Source organism: Grus americana, chromosome 23 (assembly GCF_028858705.1).
Source record: "Grus americana isolate bGruAme1 chromosome 23, bGruAme1.mat, whole genome shotgun sequence".
In the NCBI taxonomy this organism is placed as follows: domain Eukaryota; kingdom Metazoa; phylum Chordata; class Aves; order Gruiformes; family Gruidae; genus Grus; species Grus americana.
This window is the reverse complement of record NC_072874.1, coordinates 5,003,604-5,023,204: the sequence shown is the minus strand read 5'-3', so window position 1 is coordinate 5,023,204 and position 19,601 is coordinate 5,003,604. Positions and strand designations below refer to the sequence as shown.

General features: G+C 63.5%; 1 protein-coding gene across 2 annotated transcripts; it reads left to right on the top strand.

Moving 5' to 3' along the window:
- The first annotated feature begins 270 nt into the window (after nucleotides 1-270).
- ASAP3 (ArfGAP with SH3 domain, ankyrin repeat and PH domain 3) lies at nucleotides 271-18,710 on the top strand. 2 transcript variants are annotated; one of them, XM_054802607.1, is made up of 26 exons: nucleotides 271-543; nucleotides 4,370-4,442; nucleotides 4,826-4,971; nucleotides 6,695-6,769; nucleotides 7,081-7,130; nucleotides 7,366-7,492; nucleotides 9,634-9,719; nucleotides 10,493-10,568; nucleotides 10,699-10,785; nucleotides 11,107-11,216; nucleotides 12,089-12,158; nucleotides 12,677-12,764; nucleotides 13,155-13,203; nucleotides 13,308-13,495; nucleotides 13,616-13,749; nucleotides 14,183-14,277; nucleotides 14,588-14,768; nucleotides 14,989-15,074; nucleotides 15,198-15,313; nucleotides 15,408-15,475; nucleotides 15,618-15,725; nucleotides 15,853-16,096; nucleotides 16,203-16,491; nucleotides 16,972-17,116; nucleotides 17,310-17,432; nucleotides 17,629-18,710. In XM_054802607.1, exons 1-26 carry the CDS (start codon nucleotides 418-420, stop codon nucleotides 17,701-17,703), a joined length of 3,015 nt encoding a protein of 1,004 aa, XP_054658582.1. In that variant the 5' UTR covers nucleotides 271-417; the 3' UTR covers nucleotides 17,704-18,710. The 2 variants fall into 2 exon arrangements, with proteins under 2 accessions (XP_054658582.1, XP_054658583.1); XM_054802608.1 differs by lacking the exon at nucleotides 17,629-18,710 and having other exon boundaries at nucleotides 17,045-17,116; nucleotides 17,310-17,431.
- Nucleotides 18,711-19,601: the final 891 nt, after the last annotated feature.

Sequence of the window (19,601 nt, the reverse complement as noted above, 5' to 3'; positions counted from 1 at the left end):
GTGTCCCTGCCCATGGCAGGGGGTGGGAACTGGATGGGCTGGGAGGTCCCTTCCCACCCAAACCAGTCCGGGATTCTGTGATCCAGCGACACCCCGGGCTTCTCCCTTCCTCTCACCGCCGCCCCCGGGCACCCTGCACCCCCAGCTCCCGGTGTGGGGGGGGTGGGGGTGGATGGGGGGTTCCCGGGGCTCTTCGCCTTTAACGGGCGGGCGGGGCTGCCCACGTGACGGCGGCGGGGAGGGGGCGGGCAGAGGGAGGGGGGGGCGGGGAGCAGCTCCCCGGCGCGGCGGGTCCCGGTGCTGGGCATGGGGCGCTGAGCCGGGTCCCTCCGGCACCCACGGGGCGCTCCCCGGGCACTCCCGGTGCGCTCCCTGCGCGCCCCCGCCCCGGTGCGCGCCCCCGGCGCTGCCCGCACCATGCCCGAGCAGCTCAGCGTGGCCGAGTTCTTGGCCGTGACCGGCGAGGACCTCAGCTCCCCGGCCGCCGCCGCCTTCGCCTCCAAGATGCAGAAGTGCCGGGGGGCGGTGGGGGCTCTGGAAGAGGTGAGCGGGGCTGGGGGTGCCGGGGGGGGTCGGGCTGCGCTCCACACCTGGGAACATCCCCCGCACCCCGCGCTGGGGCAGCCCCTGGCACCCGTGGGTGCTGGTCCAGTGCCCGCCGCGGGGGGGGGGGGGGGAGTGACCTCCCTTCCTTGGGCTTCTATTTTTTGGGGTCCCCCCCTTCGCCCCGAGACCCCCGGGAGGAGGCTGGCACGGCCGGGCTTGCGCTGGGTGGTCACCCTGCGTGGGTGCGTTGGAGCCCTCGGGCCAGGGTGGCCGTTTGCATCCTCCGAGCAGCCCCAGCATGTGGGGTTTTTTTGGGGCCGAGGCCTGCAGAAATGGGCAAAAGTCTCCTTTAAAGGAAACTTTAAAGGTTTTGTCTCCAGCTCCAGGTGCCACCCGGGGCTGGGACATCCCCCCGGGGCCGGGCAGAGCATCGGCCGCTATCGAGCTGCCACGCCGGAGCCAGCCCTGATGTGATGTGGTGTCCCTGGAGGGGGGGTCCCCCCCGTGATTAAAGCCAGGGGAGTATTTTTAGCCTCCCCCCCTGAAATCCCCGGCAGTGTTTGCGAGAAGGGCGGTGGTGGTGGGGTGCCTTCGTCCCCCCCTTTCTCCCGCCTGGAATAAAGGCAGTTTCCAGCTGGTCCCGTGGCTTTTGCCAACTCCTCTTAGCGAAGGAATGGCTTTGAAGGAGAGCCAGGGCTGGCGGGGAGCGCGGGGCCCCAGGTGCCGGGGCTGTCGGGATCCCCGGGGGCAGCGGGATGGGCGTCCCCCAGCTAGAAATCTGGGGACACGCTGTGGAGCATCCCGGTCCCCGCCAGCGTGTGCTGGCCGCTGTCCTGGATCTTCCTCTCAGCCGGGGAGGGGGAGGCAGCTCCAGGCAGGAGGAAGCAGCAGGAATTTCGTTTGGCTGCTCGGAGAGGCTGCGGTTGAGGGGGAAGGGGATGGCCGGGAGAGGCGTCCCCCAGGAATGGCAGGGGTCTCTGTGGGGTTTGCTTAGGAAAGCTCCAGCGAGCGTGGCTGAGAGCTGGGAGTCGCGACCACCCTCATGCGTGCTGTGGGGCTGAGCTCGGCCATCCCACCGGCGGCTGCAGGGAACCCTCGTGGGGGGGCCGAACCGCTGCCAGGCCTTTGGCATTCCCGTGCTCCAGCGTGAGGGGAAGAGGGAAATCCAACCAAACGAGCCCCAGCCCCACGCCACCCTCTGAGCCTCGCTGGGGTGATAGCATCAGGCAAGGGAAATAAACGGTGGGGGCTTTGGGGAGGGCTGGGGACTGGGAGAGACTCTCTGCGACCAAACCGAGCCTTGGTCTTCCCCCGTCACCACCCCAGATCCCAGCTGGTGGCTTGGCGAGCAGGAGGGAGCGAGGGTTCCCGGTCTTGCTCCAGCAGCTGCTGGGTGGGAAGGGGTGACCGTGTCCCACCAGGTCCCCAAGACTGGGCGCTGCTGCCTTTGGGGCACAGCCGCGTGCATCTGTCTGGGAGCCGGTCCCGAATCGGGGGGACAGGAGTGATGTGGGTGAGCGGGGCGAAGGCTGGAGGCTGGTGTTCACCATCGAGGAAACACACTGGTGTTGGCCGGAGCTGGTCGATGCCTCAGTTTCCCTCCTGGGATTAAAAAGGGCTCTCCCTTCCCAGGGGGTTCGTGTGACTTTGGGGTCCTTGGGGCTGCTGGGGAGTCTCTGGAGCGGGCTGGAAGGTTGGATCCAGCCCTTGGTAGTTGGGATTGGGTGCTCTGCCTGTATCACACGGGACTGGGCACCTCCAGGCTGGGGCAGGGTGACATGGCAGAGGCCCCTGGCATGTTTGGTGGCAGAGCTGGCAGCGGGGCTCCCAGCTCACCCCGTCCCCGTGTAAATAATACCGCGTCCCTGCCACGTGTTGCCCTTTGCACCCATGGCAGCGCCGCATCCTGCTCCCGGCCCGGCAGCGTCGCCGCTCTGGCCCCTGGTACCCACGGCGGCTCCTTCGCCAGGCGGCACGAGCTGGCGGTGGGGGGAAGGCAGAAGAATGGCCCCCATTGAGCGTCCTGCTGGGGCCGGGGCGGGGGGGGGGGGGTGGCGGCGGTAGCTGCTCAGGGTCCCCAGGCTGCGAGCCCGGGTGGCTGCGGTGCAGGTGCGGATCCGTCCCTTCCTCCATCCTCACGGGGAATCCATGGTGCTCCCGTCCCCGCTGTGCCGAGGTCCTGTGCCTCCCCCAGCCAGGAGCCCTTGTCCCTGAGCTGGGTCGGGGGGGGTGATGGGTGCTGTGGGGGGCTCCAGCCATCGCTGTCCCCTGCTCCAGAGGGCTGTCCCATGCAGCCAAGACCTGTGTCTCTGGCAGCTGGCCCGGTACATTGGGGAGCAGCTTCTTCCCCTGCTTGCACGGTGCCTTGACGCATCTGGAGTGTATCATGCTGCCTCGATTTCCCCTTCCCCAGGCTACGCCAGGTTTACGAGCCTGAGCCATCCAGGCGTTCAGCCCTGGCGTTCTCCCTCGAGGTAGGGGATGCCTCTGCTCCAGCCTGCGGCTCCAGAGAGCCGGGGGCAGCCAGATTTGGTGCAGGGAGTGGGCACGGGGGGCTTTGGGGTACCCCAACATCCTCCCCGTTGTAGAAGCATTGCAAGACCCCTCCAGGCAGGGGGGTTTGGCTCCCACCTCGGCCCGGATCCCCTCCCAGCCGGCTCATCCTGGCCAAAGCTTGTCCGCAGCATCCCGTCCAACGAGGAGGGCCTCGGAGAGCGGCGCCGAAGCCAGGCTGACCCCACTGTCAGGAAATCGGCCTTGACATCAGCCTGAAAACCTTCGACGAGAGTGCGAGCGAGCGAGCGAGAGCCTCTTTATTGTAATTCCTCCGCGGTTTCATCCCTCGCCCTTCTTGCCGTTCACGCCCTCTAAATATTTCCAGCCTGTTATCATGCCTCTGGTACCTGCAGCCAAGCCGCTCTTAACCCTTTCCTGATGGCTAGGGCTGGTGCGTGTTTGGCTACGATGCTCTGCAGGCAGCACCGTGGGTGGGTTGGCGTTGGGTTGACGTTGGGGTTGAGTTTGCCCAGGTGCTTGGTGGGGAGAAATGGGGTCCGCCCGGGTGGGGAGGGATGGAGCAAGGTTGGGGGGACCAGGCTGGGGATGGGGAGTGCTCTAAGTCAGCGCAGGATGCAGCTGGCGGGGGCTGTGGGGCGGTCCACGGTGCTGGGGGCCACGGCCAAGACCCTGCACGAGCTCGGGGGGGGCTGTGGAAAGCCGCATCCCCGGTTGTGGGATTTCTGTGATTTAGGTGCCTGCTGGGCATCGGCGGGAGGTAGGTCCCATTTTTGGCTCTGCCGTGGACCTCTGCGGGGAGGTGGGCGCCCTCATAGGTCTGTCCTGCCATGCCTGGCCCCGAGCTGTGGGGATGCACGCTGGGGTGGCGGGAACGGGCTGGTTTATTCGTGCTCCGTGATGCTTCACCCCCTCCTTGGTTGAAACAGCCCCTGCGAGAGCTAGGGAGGCATTTTCCATGGTTACTGGAAGCTGCTCAGACCCAAAGAGGCGCTGGGCACGCTGGCCGAGCCTCTCACGCCCTGCTACCATCTTGCTCGAACCCGCCTCTCCGGGGGCAGCCAAAGCCCTGCCTGGCAGCAAAAGCCACGGGGACCACAGGCCTGGCAGGGGACCGGCTGGACGCTGCGGCTCTGGCATCCCCGGGATGCCTCCGGCTCCTCTCCCAGCCCCGGGAGCTTGGCCGCTGCCCCGCACATCTGCATGGCAGAGCAGCCGCCTTTCCAAGGGCCAGCTGGGCCGGGGGGAGCGGCGGCTGCGTTTGGCAGGGCTAACGAGCTCGGTTTGTTTTCTTTCTTTGCTTTCGCAGAGCCTGGATGGGGACCAAGCCGTACTCCAGAGGATCAGGAAATATGTGAAAGCCATTCACGTCTCCGGGCTCAGTGAGTCGTGCTTTGAGAGCTGATGGGCATCCCTGGGCTGGCGGGGTCTGTGATGGTCCCGTCCTCCACCGATGCTGGTCACATCTGTCCGTGGGGTGACGCGGCTGGACAGTTGGGTGGCCATGGGTGCTAGCCAGCCAGCCTGGCAACATGATAGGGTGCCCAAAACTGGCTTAAAAAAGGGTAAAAAGAGACATCAAGAACCTGAGGGAGGTTGTTTAGGGCACACCGCTGCTGTCCTGCAGCAGGATCAGCCCAGCTCTGCTATGGAGGGATGGAGAGATGGGTGATGGGTGCTGATGGGACCTCGTGATGTGGCCATCTCCTAGGGACAGGGTGCTGCAGGGTCACCCCATGTCCCTCACCGGCGTCTCCCCACACAGCCCACGTGGAGAACGAGGAGCAGTACAGCGAAGCTCTGGAGAACTTCGGCAACAACCACCTCTCTCAAAACAACCACGAGCTCTCCACCGGCTTCCTCAACCTGGCCGTCTTCACCCGCGAGGTCACCGCGCTCTTCAAGAACCTGGTGAGCTGCCCCGCGTTCCCCTGGCACGCTGCCGAGATTGGGGGGAGGCTTTAACTGCCCGGGGGGAGGGAGGACCATGGGGTTCACGGTGTCTCCAGTGCAACCTCAGGCTGTTCTCTGCATCTGACTATTGCCAAGCTGGGGAAAATCTCCAGGATCCATCTGGATTTGGAAAAAAACACCCGGTGGTGCCACCCCCCTCCTCCCAATTTAGCTGCCCTCCACCGCGGCCGGCAATCCCCAGCTCCCATCCCTGCCTTGGGGACACACTCCTGGTGCTCCCAGACCATCCGATACCCCCGTTGCTGGATTTACAGCTCGTTCCCAACTCCGCTGGGGGCACCGACGCTGGGACTTGATGGGCGGTTGGGGCTGCTATTTTCTTTTTTCCCTTTCTCGCTCTTTTATTTTATATATATTTCTTTTTTTCACATCAATTGCATCTCTGATCTCGCTTGCCAAGAAGTAAATCAAAGCCACGCCGAGCTGCGCAGTGGGGCCTTGGGGAGCCGCGGGAAGCAGGCAGGCAGGCAGAGGCAGCTGCGAGCCGAGCCGGCAGCACCTTCCCCACCACGGGAATGGCTCCGCTGGAGAAATCGGTTCCTGGAGGGAGCTGGGTCCTTGCGTACGCAGCAGCGAAGCCCCTTTCGAATCCCTCTGCAAAGGGTGTTTGTGGCCCCTGGCTCTGCTTAAGGAGGAGATTTATTTCTGCTGCCCTTCCCCCAGCAAGAATTTCAGATTTCGGTGTCTTCCTCTCCCAGTTACCCCAGTCCGGGCCTCCTTGCTCCTCCCCTTCCCCACTGTCCCAGCCTGGCTGAACCCCTGTGCTCTGGGGGGGCTCTACGGGAACCATCCTGGCAGAGGAGTCGGACCGGTTCCGTCCCCCACCTCCCGCCCGGCGTGCTGCTGGCGTGGGAACAGCCGCTGCCGTGTTCCCCCTGCTCTCCCCGGAGCTGGGTTACGTGCTGGGACCCTCAGCGGGATCCGAAAAGCCAGGTTTCCCCTCCCAGAGTCCCCCCTGGGGCTGTTGGAAGGGGGGTGCCCCATCCCGCCTCATTCGGGGCCGGTCCCATGCCCCGGAGCTGGGTTTCTCCCTGGGTGCTGTTGCGGACCAAAACCCTTGGGAGCCTTTAAAAGAAATCTGGGTGCAGCGGGGAGGTGCCGCGTGGGTGCTGGAGCTGCTCTGGCAGCACTAAAACGGGGTGCTGCCCCATGGGGCGCACGGAGGGACGCCAGGACCGGAGCAGGCTCCTGTGATCCCACCACGGACCCCTGCACGGTGCTGGTGGGGACGGCACTGGCCACGTCGCTGTCCCCAAACCCCAGGAAAGGGGAACGTTTTGGGAAGCTCCTTTGACATCGGGGAGGGGGAAGAATTCTTTGCATCACGGGGCCGCGGAGGGGCTGGTGGCATCACCGGGTGCCGTGTGGGGATGGGGACAGGGTGGCGATGGCGGGGAACAGCTTTGGTTTTGGCAGTCGCGGCGCTGATGTGGTTTGTGGGAAGGGCCCCACGTCAGACATCTTGCAGCCAGCTCCGACAAGCCCCAGCCTGCCCGTGCCTGGATCCGGCCCTGCTTCCAGCCGCTTTAACCCTTCACGGGGCAGCGATGGAGCGGGGACGGGGGTACACCCAGTGCTGCGAAGGACCTGGGGCTCTGGCTCCCCAACCTGCCCTGAGATGGGGACCCCCGTGGGGTAACCCCATCCCTCCCCTTCGCAGGTACAGAACCTGAATAACATCGTCTCCTTCCCCCTGGACAGCCTGCTGAAGGGGCAGCTGAAGGACGGCCGCCTGGTGAGTCCCCTCCAGCACCGTCCCCGGGGCTGCAGGTCACCCATTTGGGGACATATTGCAGCGAGACCCCCCCCGCCTCGTTACGGGCTCGGCTCATTCCCGTGGCCAGGAGAAGGACGGAGCGAGTCCCCAGGGCTGGAAGGCAGCAGCGAGGGTTGGGAGCGAGGGGTGAAGCCCCGGTGGGGACATCCCTCATCCCCAGGGAGCAGGGCAGGGCGCGGTGATGCTGAGCAAAGCCCTCGGCCGCTTCGGTGCCACGGGGTGTTTCGCCTTCCCTGACGGCTGCCATCCCCTCTCTCCTTTTGCCGCAGGACTCCAAGAAGCAGATCGAAAAGGCCTGGAAGGATTACGAGACCAAAGTGTAAGGAACTCGCTGCCTCCGGCAAAAATCCGCCTAATCCCGCTCCGCACAAAGGTGTTTTGTCCCAGGGCCGCTGCCGGGCGCTGATCGGTGCCGTCGGGTGGGCTCCGGTCCAGCCTTTCCCAGCTAGATGGGCTGGAGGTGGTTCTCCTGATCCCATCCCCGCCGTAGCTCCCCCCGGCACGGGACACCCCTCAGAGCAGGGCTGTCCCCAACCCCCCGTCCTGTCTCGCAGGGGGAAGATGGAGAAGGAGAAGGAGCGAGCCCGCTTGGCAGGAGTCATCCAGGCTGAGCCGTCCGCGGTGGAGGTGGCCGAGGACATGCAGAAGGAGCGGCGACTCTTCCAGCTCCACATGTGCGAGGTAGGGGCTGTGCTGGGGCGGGGACGGGGACTGTTCGGCCCTGGGGGACACAGGGGACAGAGCTCGGAGCTGCGTGGGGATGTTGGAGCCTGTCCCTGTCCCCACCACCAAAGCAGCCCCCCGTGGGTGCTGTGCGGGACCCTTGGCTGTCCCCATCCCATCGTGTCCTAGCTCAGGGACCCCCCCATCCCCACCTTGGGGTCCTGCGGCTTCGAATGGCACCCGTGGGTCACCCAGCAGTGACTCACCCGGGGGTTGCACCCACATCCTCTCAGCTGCACTCCTGCCCCTCTGCAAAGCCAGTTTGGGCCTTTGGGGTAAAAAGTGAGCTTTTTGGATAACATCCCTGAGGTTGGCTTTGTGGTTTTGCCCTATTCTCAAAACTGCTCTTGGTTTTGGTTTAGGGGGGCTCATGAGCGGCCCCAGATCCCCGATAATCCTGGGGGTCCACGCTCAGGAGGCGAGATGGGAATAGGTGAAGGATGGAGACCCGATGTCAGACCCCCCCCCCCAGCGAGGGGGGAGACCCAGGTGTCCTAGCTCCAGACACCCCAGCAGCCCCATAAACCTCTCGAGAGTGACACAGAGCAGGGGACAAATCCCCAGTGGGTTGTCCCAGGGGTCTCCCATGGCCCCAAGAGCCAGGCAGCAGCACTGGAACCCCATGCAGCCTCATGTCCCCCCCTCTCCATCTCCGTCCGTCCCCCTCCCCACCCCAGCAAAGGGCAGGGTGTGCGGGGAGGAGGCTGCGCCTGCTGCAGTGGGGCCAGGGCTGGGTACGGGGCCGGGGAGCTGGGACGCGGCCAGATGAGTCACAGCCTTGAATAGCACCACTGTGAAATAAAGAACGGCGCATGGAAACGCGGGAACCGCAGCCCGGCTGGGGAGGGGCCGCTGCCGGCAACCCTGCAAAGAGCGACTGCGTGCGAGCGGGCGCACGTGCGGGTGTGCGCCGGTGTGCACGAGAGCTGGTACTTTCCTGGGGAGCCTGCTTGGAAATGAGGGGACAGGTCTTCTGGGTGGATGGTATTTGCTGTTTCTTGGGGTGGGGGCACGATCTGATTTCTGGGGTGGTTGCGTCCCCCCTCATCGTGGGCCATCTCACCGCCCCCGGGGGCTGCGGGGTGGATGGATGGTGCTGGGAGCGTCCCTCTGCTCGTGGCCCAGCGCTGGCCGGAGCTCTTCCCTGCCACCGTCCCCCCTGGGTGTGTGCGGCAGGGCTGGGAAGTCCCACGGGAGCCGGGCACGCGTGGCCTTTTCCAGCTGGGAATTTCTTCAGGGAGGGGCAATCGGTGCTGGGCACCCCGGGGCTCTGGGTTGGATGCTACGACGTTGGCTTTGCATCTCCAGCTTGCATGGAGCAATTTAACAACCCTCCCCAGCTCAGGTGACCTCTGGGAGGCTCCATCCCAGGGGCTCCATCCTGCTGTGGTGCTTTCCCACCATGGAAAACCCCTGGAGCTCAGGGCTGCCTCCCTCTCCCCTCAACTCCCGCTCAAAACCATCCTCCAGCAGCTGCACTGGCCGGGAGAGGAGCTCTTGGGGACGGGGCGGGGGGAAATCTCTCCCCCTCCCTTATTTTGCTCGGGGTGAGCAAGGCTCCGTGTGTTTTCTGCCTGCAGCTGATGGATGGGTTTGATGGATCACGCTGAAATTCTCCATCCCATGGAATGCCTCCGCGAGGACTGCAGACCTCCGGGGCTGATGTGCCGCAGGCGCTCGCTGCTTGAAATCTGATTTTTTTGGGAGCAAAGGGGTCATATCGTAAAAAACATTTGAGCTATTTTTTTTTTTTTTTCTTCTTTGCGAGCTGCCTTGGGTTTTGGTTATTTATTAACTCCAGAAGTAATGAGCAGCGGGAGGAGCATGCTTGGCTGGAAACCCTGGGGGCCTGCCTCAGTCCTTGAACTTTTCAGGGCTTGGAGGACTTCCAGAACCAGGTTTTCTGAGGGTGGTCCCCAGCGAGCTGCCTTCAAATCCAACATCGTGACTCGACTTCTTGAAACCCAGCCAGTGTTTTAACCCTCCTCCCCAGGCCGGGAAAGGAGGCGAGGGCTGGGCAGGCTCTTGCGCTTTCCTCTGGGGTATTTTCAGCTGGTCCTCGTCTCCATCACCTAACCAAGTGTCTTCTCCTCCTCCAGTACCTGCTGAAAGCCAGCGAGTCTCAGATGAAGCAGGGACCAGATTTCCTGCAGAGCCTCATCAAGTTTTTCCACGCTCAGCACAAGTAGGTCCTGCCTGGATCGGGGGGGCTCATCCCTGGGGTCGGTTGTCACCCCTGGGAGGTCTCACGAGGGTTTGGGGACACCGTCTTCCATTCCACCTCCATAAAGCTGTTGGTGAAGATGCTGGGCAGAGCTCATCGCTCTCCAGTTGCTTCCAAGGAGTTGAAACGTGCTTTGTTGGCTTGAGGAGCTGTAAACGTGTCCGTGGGGGCTGGGGGAAGGGGGTTGGCTCGAGATATATCCGATGATTTGGTTTCTGGATAGATTTCCAGGGATGAGTTCAGCCGAGCAGCTCTGCTGTTAGCCATGGGGCTCGTAACGAGGGCGTTTGGAGCAAGGATTAATATCCCCTTGCCTTTCTCGTTGCTCCATGAGGCTGGAGTAGCAGCATGCAGGTGTCGTGTCATCTCCTCCAGCTCTTGAGTGGGGAAACTGAGGCAGGGAGGGGACAGTTGCATTGGCCAAGAGCATGCCCTCGACTGGGGCTGTGACCCAAAGACCCCCAGGATCTGGCCTCCAGGGAGATGAGCTTGAATTGAACAAGATACCACTCCTGCATCCCAAACACCCCAAATATTTGAGGTATCCAGACCCCATGGGCTGGGCTTGGCCTTTGGTGGGGTCTCTCCAGGCCCCACTAGCAGGGGAACCTCAAAGCAAGAGCAGCTCCCCGGGGGGGGTTGCTATGGTCTCCTGCACGTTTTCTCTAAAAAAAACCCTCTTTTTTCTTCCATCCTCCCCATCTGCATCTTAATCACATTAAATAAATGCCCAGTTTCTTCCAAGACGGCTGGAAGGCTGCCCAGAACCTCTACCCCTTCATTGAGAAGCTCGCTGTGTCCCTCCATGCGGTAAGTCTCCCAGCCTGCCATCCAACACCACTCAGATGTGTCCCCTGAGATGCCACCGCCCCCGCCTGTTCCAGCCCCTGAGAACACCCACATTCAGCGCAGCAGTGAGGGCAGCTGCCTCCCTTTCCAGCTCCACCAAGCACAAGAGGAGGAAGTGAAGCAGCTCACGCAGACCCGTGATTCCCTCCGTAGCATCCTGCAGCTGGAGAACAAGGAGGTGAGACCCCGGGATGGGCAGGGGGGAGATGGGAAGGAAGTTTGGGAGGGTGCTGGGTGCTAAGGAGGGGTGAGTGACCCAAGGTTAGCTTGGGGATGGGGAGCAGCAGAGAAAGGGGAGCTGGGGACCAAAGGGGACATCCATGGGAGCAGAGCAGGAGACCTGGGAGATGCTTGGAGGCTGGGAGGGGACGGGGGTCTCTGGCATCCTGATGGACACTGCACCCACATAAGGATGAGTTCACTTGGGGGCAGCACCCACCTCTACACCTCTCACTTTGCTTTTTAAATGCTTCCCCCCCCCCCGCCCCGGTGAGCTCAGGAAAACCTGAGCAGGAAGAACTCTGGCAGCGGCTACAGCATCCACCAGCACCAAGGGAACAAGCAGTATGGGACGGAGAAGTCAGGATTTCTGTACAAGAAGAGCGACGGGTGAGGATGAGTGTTATTTGCCCACTTGGCTTCATCCTGGTGTTTCTGTGGGCTGGGAGAGCATCATGCTGATGGGAGGCCCCAGAGCTGGGACATCCTGAGGTGGAACTGTTTGGTTGAGGTTTTTGGTCACTTTGGATTCCATTGGTCCCATCTGGTCTTAAGCATTCATCAAGAGAACGGGACTCTTCCCCAAGCTGGAGGAGAGGTGGTCAGGGGTTGGTGGGTCTCCAACTGCAGCTGGGGAAGGAGGAGGTTTGGAGGTGGTGCAGGGGACCTTCTCCTGTGATGGTTTGGCCCATTCCTTATGTGACGGCCCCCAGCAGGCTCTGATGCCTCGGATGGTTCTCCTGTGATGCTCTCCTGGGCAGCTGGCTGGGCACAGTGGCTGGTGCTGTGTGGGTGTAGTGTCCTTGGATGTGGGTCTCCAGGAACAGCCACCCAGTGCCGGGTTCATCCTGAACTGTGCTGTGCAGCTGATGGGAGGGGAAGAAATTCTTGTTTCTTGGGCATGGAGGGAGAAAGGATCCTGGTGGGATCACCTGGGGTGAAAAATAAAGCCCTTAGAGCCCCAAAGAGAAGGTCTTCACCTTTTCAGTGGACCTCTGGGTGATGGGCACCAGGTTTTGAGCAGGTGGTTATGCACTTTGCTGAACTGGGGCTAGCAGATCTTTGATACTGATGGCCAGCATGGCCCGTGGCCAGCCTTCTCAGTGAGACATTTTGTGCTCTGCGAGCTACCGGAAGCACAACCCCGTGTCCAGAAAGCCATTAGGCCTCTGCCGAGGTCTGCCACAGGTGTTTTGGGAGCCGGATGTATGTGGGTGATCAGGGCTGTGCAGCACATCCTCACTCCTCTTCTTCCTCCTCAGGATCCGCAAAGTCTGGCAGAAGAGGAAGTGTGGCGTGAAGTACGGCTGCCTGACCATCTCCCACAGCACGGTGAGGAGCAGCGGGTGCCCCAAAGTGTTGGTGTCTGTTGGATTTCAGGTTTAGTTTTGCCCAAACTGGATGCAAATCTCCCTGGCTTAAACTTTACTATGAGCCGGGACTGGACGTACTAAATGGGGTTGCCTGTATTTGATAGGTCTCCGTGGGAGGGGCTGGTGGGTTGGGCTGGGGCAGCGAGATGAGCCTTGAGGTTCCAGACAAGGCCGATGGGGTTGGGAGGGGCATTCTGCCCCCTGGCGGTGGAGGCTGCAAACTGCGGCAGGGACAGAGGACGCAGCTCGAGGACATCTCTGAGCCCTCTTCTCCTGCGAAGGGTCCCTCTTCTCCTGCACAGGGTCCCTCTTCTCCTGCGAAGGGTCGAGAGGGTCCCACTCACCTGGTTATCCCAAGAGGGACCATCTAGAAATGGTGGTTGTCCTACTGGAGTTGCCATCGGAGGTACGTGCTTGGTGATGGACGTCCCACCCCTTCCCAGTCCTTTAACCCGTCTCCGTCCTCACACCCTGCAGATAAACCGCCCCCCCGTCAAGCTGAACCTCCTCACCTGCCAAGTGCGGCCCCACGCTGAGGAGAAGAAATGCTTCGACTTGGTGACGCGTGAGTTCCCAGAGTGGGATGCCACGGCTGGGGTGGGTGTGTTTGACCGGGAGGTGGCCGAGCTGTGGATGGGAACTCCCTTTTTGGAGGAGAGCATCCTGGCCCTCCACCAGCCCTGCCACAGCACCTGGTCACCCTTTGCCCTTTTAATCTGGCTTTGGGCGTCTCCCCGGCTGCCTTTACAGAGGAAGAACCGACCTCTCCAAGGAGATCTAGCAAGCTCAAGACAAAAAGAGGTCGTGACAGGGCTCGGGTGATGGAAGAGCAATGTGCAATTATTTAATTTTAGTTTAAAGCAGCCCCTTTGCAGTAGTTTCCGCTCCTTCACGCTGTCATGGACATCCCTGAATCCCCCCTCTCACCTTCTCCCCGCTCTCCCCATCCCTGCAGACAACAGGACGTATCACTTCCAAGCGGAGGATGAGCAGGAGTGCGTTGTGTAAGTGCCGTGGCCCGTCCCCCACTCCTTGCGGTGTCAGATCCTGCTCTGCCTTCCCCATCCTCCTCCTCCTCCTCCTCCTGATGGGACTCCCTCCTGCCCAGGTGGGTCTCGGTGCTGCAGAACAGCAAGGACGAAGCCCTGAGCAACGCCTTCAAGGGGGACCCCAATGGCGGCGGGGCAGCAGCGGGCGGCGGGGCGGACAGTGGCGTGCAGGAGCTCACCAAGCTGGTCATCAGCGAGGTGAAGAACATGCCGGGAAACAAGCAGTGTTGTGACTGCGGGGCCCCGGGTAGGTTGGGGCTCGGGGTGTCACCCCCGCCCCGGGTGTGGGTCGGGTACCCGGGGGGAGTCGGAGCATCCTGCAGGGCTGGGTGGTGATGCTGAGCCCCACATCGCTCCCCCCCTGCAGACCCCACGTGGCTGTCCACCAACCTGGGTATCCTGACGTGCATCGAGTGCTCCGGCATCCATCGGGAGCTGGGCGTGCATTACTCCCGCATCCAGTCCCTCACCTTGGATGTGCTCAGCACCTCCGAGCTGCTGGTAAGCCGCTCCCTGAGCCCGGCGATCTCGTGCCCGCCAGGAATCACCTGCAGCTCCCAAACCTCCTGGAATGCAGAGTTCATCCCACCTCCTCCATCCCATCTGTGCCCACTTTGCTCCGGTGCTCACAAACTTGCCTCAGTTTCCCCAGCGGCCCCTGGTGCGGTGGTCTGGGTGAGCGGGGGGGGGTGGGGGCTCTGGAAAGCCACTTGCTAAGGCGGGGGGATGCTAGCAGCCCCCCAGGACCTGCTCCCTCTTAAAACAGACTTCTCCTGCTGTGAGAGTTCATCATCCCTGGGGGAGACGCTGCTCTGGGAAGGTCCTGGGTGGATCCAGTGGATTCCTTCCCTCTGCCTTGGGGATGGGGATCTGGCTGGGGCAGGGTGAGCACGGCCAGGAGGGCTTGTCTCCCCCTGTGCCTCTCTCACTGCAGCTGGCCGTCAGCGTCGGGAACGCTCGCTTCAATGAGATCATGGAGGCCACGCTGCCCGCACAGGAAACCCCCAAGCCCTCGGCTGGCAGCGATATGTGAGTTGGCCACTGGCCAGGGGGCTTGGGGTGGGCTGGGAGGAGGAGGAGGAGTGCATGGTGCATGGTCTGTCCTTGTCCCCGTGCTGCTGCCCATCAGCTCCGAGACAGCCTGGGGATGGGAGGTGGGAGGGATCCTGGTGTCATTGCCTGGATTTTGGTGGGGGTCTGCACCTTTTTTGGAGGGTTCCCCCTCATCCTAAGGCTTCAGGAGGAGGCAGGAGCCCAGGGTGCCCCTGGCTGTGGTGGGGATAGGGAGGGTCTGGTCTCCGTGCCCATCCACGCCGATGCCACGCCACCCTGCCCGCAGGGCCGCCCGCAAGGAGTACATCGTGGCCAAGTACATGGAGCGGCGCTACGTGCAGAAAAGCGGCCGCGATGACCCCCACCGCCTCTGGGAAGCCATTCGCAGCCGTGACCTCCTGGCCCTGCTCCAGGCCTTCGCCGAGGGGCACGATCTGGCCAAGCCTCTGGCCAGCCCCGAGGGCCAGGTGAGCCCCGCTCCACCGCGGCCGCCCCCCTCCCTCTGCCTGGCAGCGTCAATGGATTTTCCCCTCTGGCTGCCTATGCTCAGGGTTTTCCCGGCCTCTGGGTGGAGACGTGCCCTTGGGAAGATGAGCATCCTCGGGTCCAGCTCTCTTCTCCCTTCCAATCTTGGGGGAGATGAAGTATCCTTGGCTCAGCTCTCCTCTCCCCTCCATCTCATGGCAGGACCCAGGCGAGCTGGCGCTGCACATGGCCGTGCGCCACGCCGACAGATCGTCCCTTCCTCTGGTGGACTTCATCATCCAGAACGGGTGCGTCCCCAGGTGCTCGTGGTGTCCCCTGGCCGCTCCCCTGCGGGATGAGCGTGCGTGAGCAGGGGGACCGATGCTTGTGTGCTCCTGAGCCTTGAACTTCTTGCCGGTGACCCTACGCAGGGGGATGCTGGACCGGGTGACGCAGGACGGGAACACGGCTTTGCACTACGGCGCGCTCTACAACCAGCCCAACTGCCTCAAGCTGCTCCTGAAGGGCAAAGCCACCTTCACCACGGGTATGGGGCTGGGATGGGAGGTTTTGGGGCTCTCCGGTGGGAGCGAAGCGGCAAGGCTGTAACCTGGATCCGGCCCCTTTTGTCCCTCGCGCAGTGAATGCGGCGGGTGAGACGGCTTTGGACGTGGCGAGGAGACTCAAGCACACCGAGTGTGAAGAGCTGGTAGGTGGGATGGAGGGATGGAGGAGATTCTCAGGCTGGGGAGAGGGGGCTGAGGCACTATTGTGGGGCTGGCAAGGAGGCGGGGGCTGCCAGGACCTGTTCCCCCCGTGCTGAGACCCCCCTGACCTGCCCCATCCGACAGCTGGAGCAGGCGCAGGCGGGGAAGCTCTCCCTGCAGATCCACGTCGACTACGACTGGGAGCCCCCCCAGGAGTTCCCCTACGACAGCGAGGACGAGCTGGAGGAGAAGGTACCCGTGGCACAGCGGCGGGAGGGACCCCACGTCCCCAGCGAAGGGGCTGGGGGGGGTGCAGACCCTGGCGGGGGGAGGGGCTGGCGGTGGCAGGGCAGCCCTGGAGCCGGGTGTCTACCCCCAGGTGAGCCCCCTCCAGCGCTCCTTCAAGGGCATGTCACCGCTGGCCGCCGGCCCCCCGCCTGCCTGCCCCCAGACCCGCTGGAGCTGCATGGGGATGGACATCACCAACAAGACCTACGAGAGCATCCTGGTGCCCTCGCGTCCTGCGCCCCGCCGGGCCCACAGCGAGGAGATCCCCCCACCGCTGCCCCTCAAAAACCCCACACGGGGCAGCTCCCGCCCCAAACCCGGCCACAGCCCCACCGGTGAGTCGAGTGGGGGAGTCACCCGTGGTGGGGCTGTCACCTGTGGTGGGGCTGTCCCTTCACCCAGACATCAGGTGTATTGTCCCCATCACGTGTCCCCTCCCAGAGCGCCCTGAGCTTCCCCGGCAGGTGTCAGATCCGCACTTCCCCGGGCCGGCAGAGGCTCCGGCATTGCGCAGCCTCCCCTCCACCGGCAGCGTGGGCACCCTGGATGGCACCGCCAGCCCCCCGGCCCCCGGCACCCGCAGCCCTACTGAGAGCCGGCGGGCAGTGTACTGGGAGACCCGCTCGGAGATGGAGAGCAGCAGCACCCGGCGGGGGCCGGACCTGAGCCCCCCACCTGGGCAGCCCCCGCCGGGCAGCACGGCCCCCGACATCCCCCCCGTCAAGTTCAGGTAGGGATCCCCCCTCCAGCCTGGGGGTGCACTGGGTGCGTGGGGGTCACTGCGTGGTGCTGGTGCGTTGGCTTCGACCTCTGCTGGGTCCCCCCCAGGTATGGGGAACCCCAAATTGTCCCTGGGGGGTGTGGAGCAAAGGGATCCCCACCCTGATGTGGAGTCCCCAAGAGAGTTGATGCTGGCCCTGGGGCACAGGAGGTGATGGGTTGTTCCTAGAGAAGGTGACACAGATTATTTGGGGGTGACACCAAGACTGGGACACCCTGCAAGTTATCAAATATATTTTTTCCCTCTTTTTGGAAATTGCGGTTGAGGGAGGATGGGTGCTAGGACCCTTCTCCATCAACATCCAGGGGGCTGTGGGTGGGACCCTGGTCTCTTGGGTCCCATGGGGGAGCCCTGACCCCACTGAGAGGGGGACAGGGGGGAAAGCACCGGCAGAAGGGGGGGTCACACTGTCCCCGCTGTCCCTGGCAGCTCGGAGAGCACCCGCTCGTACCGGCGCATCAGCGGCGTGGTGGGCAAAGCGGGGTCGGCCATGTCTCCCCAGAGCCCCGGTGGCCCCGAGGACCCTGCTCTGAGCAAGGTGCCGCCCGTGCCCATGCCCAGGAGATTCGCTCCGGTAGGTGCCATGACTCGGGGGGGGTCTCAGAGGGGCTGCGCTGGGTGGGGGGGTCACCCTCTGCATCCCCGAGCATCCCAGCTCCCCTTATCCTGGGGTTGCAGATGGAGGGATCAGGGGTGTCACATCCCTGCGCCCCACCTTGGGGGTGGCCTTGGGGATGTCTGTCACCCCCTCGTCCACCCCTTTGCAGGCCAAGGGGAGGCAGAAGCGGGTGAAGGCGGTGGCTGATTGCAAGGGGGACAAAGCGCGGGAGCTGACCTTCTCCAAGGGAGAGGTGATCGTGGTGACGCGGGAGGAGGACGAGCAGAGCTGGGTGAGTGTCAGCGGGGCACGGATGGATGCTGGGCTCCCAACCCTGGCCCCTGTTCCCCCCAGTTCTCTTCTTGATGTGTCACCACGGCTTTGCCTCTCAAAATCCCTCTGGGAATTGGGATATCGGTCCCAAAGCTTCTCCCCTGCCTGAGATGGGACTCCCACCCCCTTAACGCCCCCCCCCTCTGCACCCCTAGGTCGGCTTCATTGAGGGCGATGGCTCCCGCACCGGCGTCTTCCCAGCCAGTTTCGTCCACCTCTTGCAAGACTGACTGGGCAGTGGTGGCCCCTCTTGTCCCCGTCCCCTCGGCCAGGACCCGAGGCAGCTCCCCACTGGCCGGCGAGGGCTCGGGTGCAGCCCCAGCCCCGGGGCCTTGGCAGAGCCGGGCCATAAGGGACACGTGCCCGTGCCGAGGACTCTGGCTTGGGACCACCCAGCCCAGCTGGACGCTTCTCTCCAAGGGGGCTCAGAGACCCCCCCATTAGGAAGACCGTCCATGGATGGTGGCTGTGGGGAGCTGAAGGGCGGGTAGGGCAGAGAACGGACACGCTCGCTGCATTAGTGGGCTGAGGTTTCTGTGCTCGTCCCCAGTCTCCCCAGCTCCCGCTGCTCTCCCATCCCTCTGGTGGGCTCTGCCCGTCCCTGGGGCTTTCTTCTCCCCTGGCTGCAAGGACTTGGGGATGGGGGAACTGCACTCGGTGTCCCCCACCCTCCTCTGCTGGGGAGCCATGGACCCCCCGTCCCCGGCCTGGAGGGAGCAGGGCTGGGGAGTGGCCGTGTACCCCCTGGCCGCCTTCCCTACCCCAACTGTGAAGCCCTTGGGAGGGGCAGGGAATAAGAAAGGGCTTTTATTGACCTCGCCTGGGGGGGCTGGAGGGTCTCTGCCCCCCCCCAGGCTCTGGGAGCTGGTGGGGCTTGGGGGGGGATGCTTCAAAGCTTCCCCAAAACTGGTAGGGAAATGCCATTCCCTGATTTGGAGGAGTGTGTGTGGGGTTCAGGTGGCACCGCAGAGCCCCTGTCCCATGTCCCATGTCCCTTGCCTGGGGTGGGTGCTGGATCACCGCCCCAGCCCTGGGCGTGCGTCTGAGGGGATTTTGCAGTTTTTTCTGGGACCAATGTGCCGGTGTCCCTCAGGAGCCACCTGCCTCTGTGCCTCCCCCAAATTTACCCTCTCCCCTTTCTTGTTTGTGCGTCAAATGTTTCATCTCAAAAAAGTCGTCTTTTTTTTTTTTTTTTAATGTTTTCTGTCTCTGATTTCTAATAAAGCTGTTGTTTTTGTAAGTGCCTGGGTGCATGTTGGGGGGTGCGCAACCCCTGCCCCGGGGCTGGCAGTCCCCATCCTGGGTGACTCCGGTGCTGTGTCCTGGAGTCTCCCTGTCACCAGCGTCTCCATGACCTGCTGGTGCCCATCAGCGCTGTGACCCTGGGCCTTGGGGTGTCACATGGGGGGGAATGCTGTTTCGGGGGGGCTGTGTGTATGGGATGGTGCACCAGCTGGGGTTTTGGGCAGCCAGACTGCTGTCGAGCCCGGACCCCCCCATATGGGCTGGGCTGGGGCACGGGTGGATGCTGGGATGGATCCAACCCGGTGCAGAGTGGGGTGCTTGCCCTATGGCCACCCCTGTTGAGTGGTGGACAAGCGAGGGTGGCACGCTTGCTCTCACCCACCCATCCCACCCACCTGTGCCAATCAAGCCTGGGGATGGCATCCCCGCTGCGGTGCACCCCGCTGCTGCCCGTCCGACTGATGCTTGGGGGGGCTCCTGGCACCCACCACAGGCTGGCGCGCCGTGCACCGGGTGCTCCCGGGGGGGGTCAGCAGAGCGAATGCTGGAGCAGGCTTAGTGCCCGCTGGGCTGAAAAGGCTGTGGGAGGTGTTGGGGTGTCATTTGTCACGGCAGTTTATTCCCCCAGGGAGCTCGCTGCAGCAGGACCCCGGGTTTGGAAGGAGCAACCCCCCGGGCCTGCAGAGCTCGCGCCACGCTGCGTCGCGCTGGCGCCCATCCGGAAACGGCGGCTGAGCTGTCCCGGTGGCAAAGCCACGTCCCAGGCCCTCTCCCTGCCAACGCTGGGCTCCAGCCCCGTGGGCCGGCAGCTGCTCTGGCCCCCCGGCACCCCCGGGTTCCCCTCCGGCAGGCACGGGTGCGTGTCCCGGTGTACCCCGCCGTG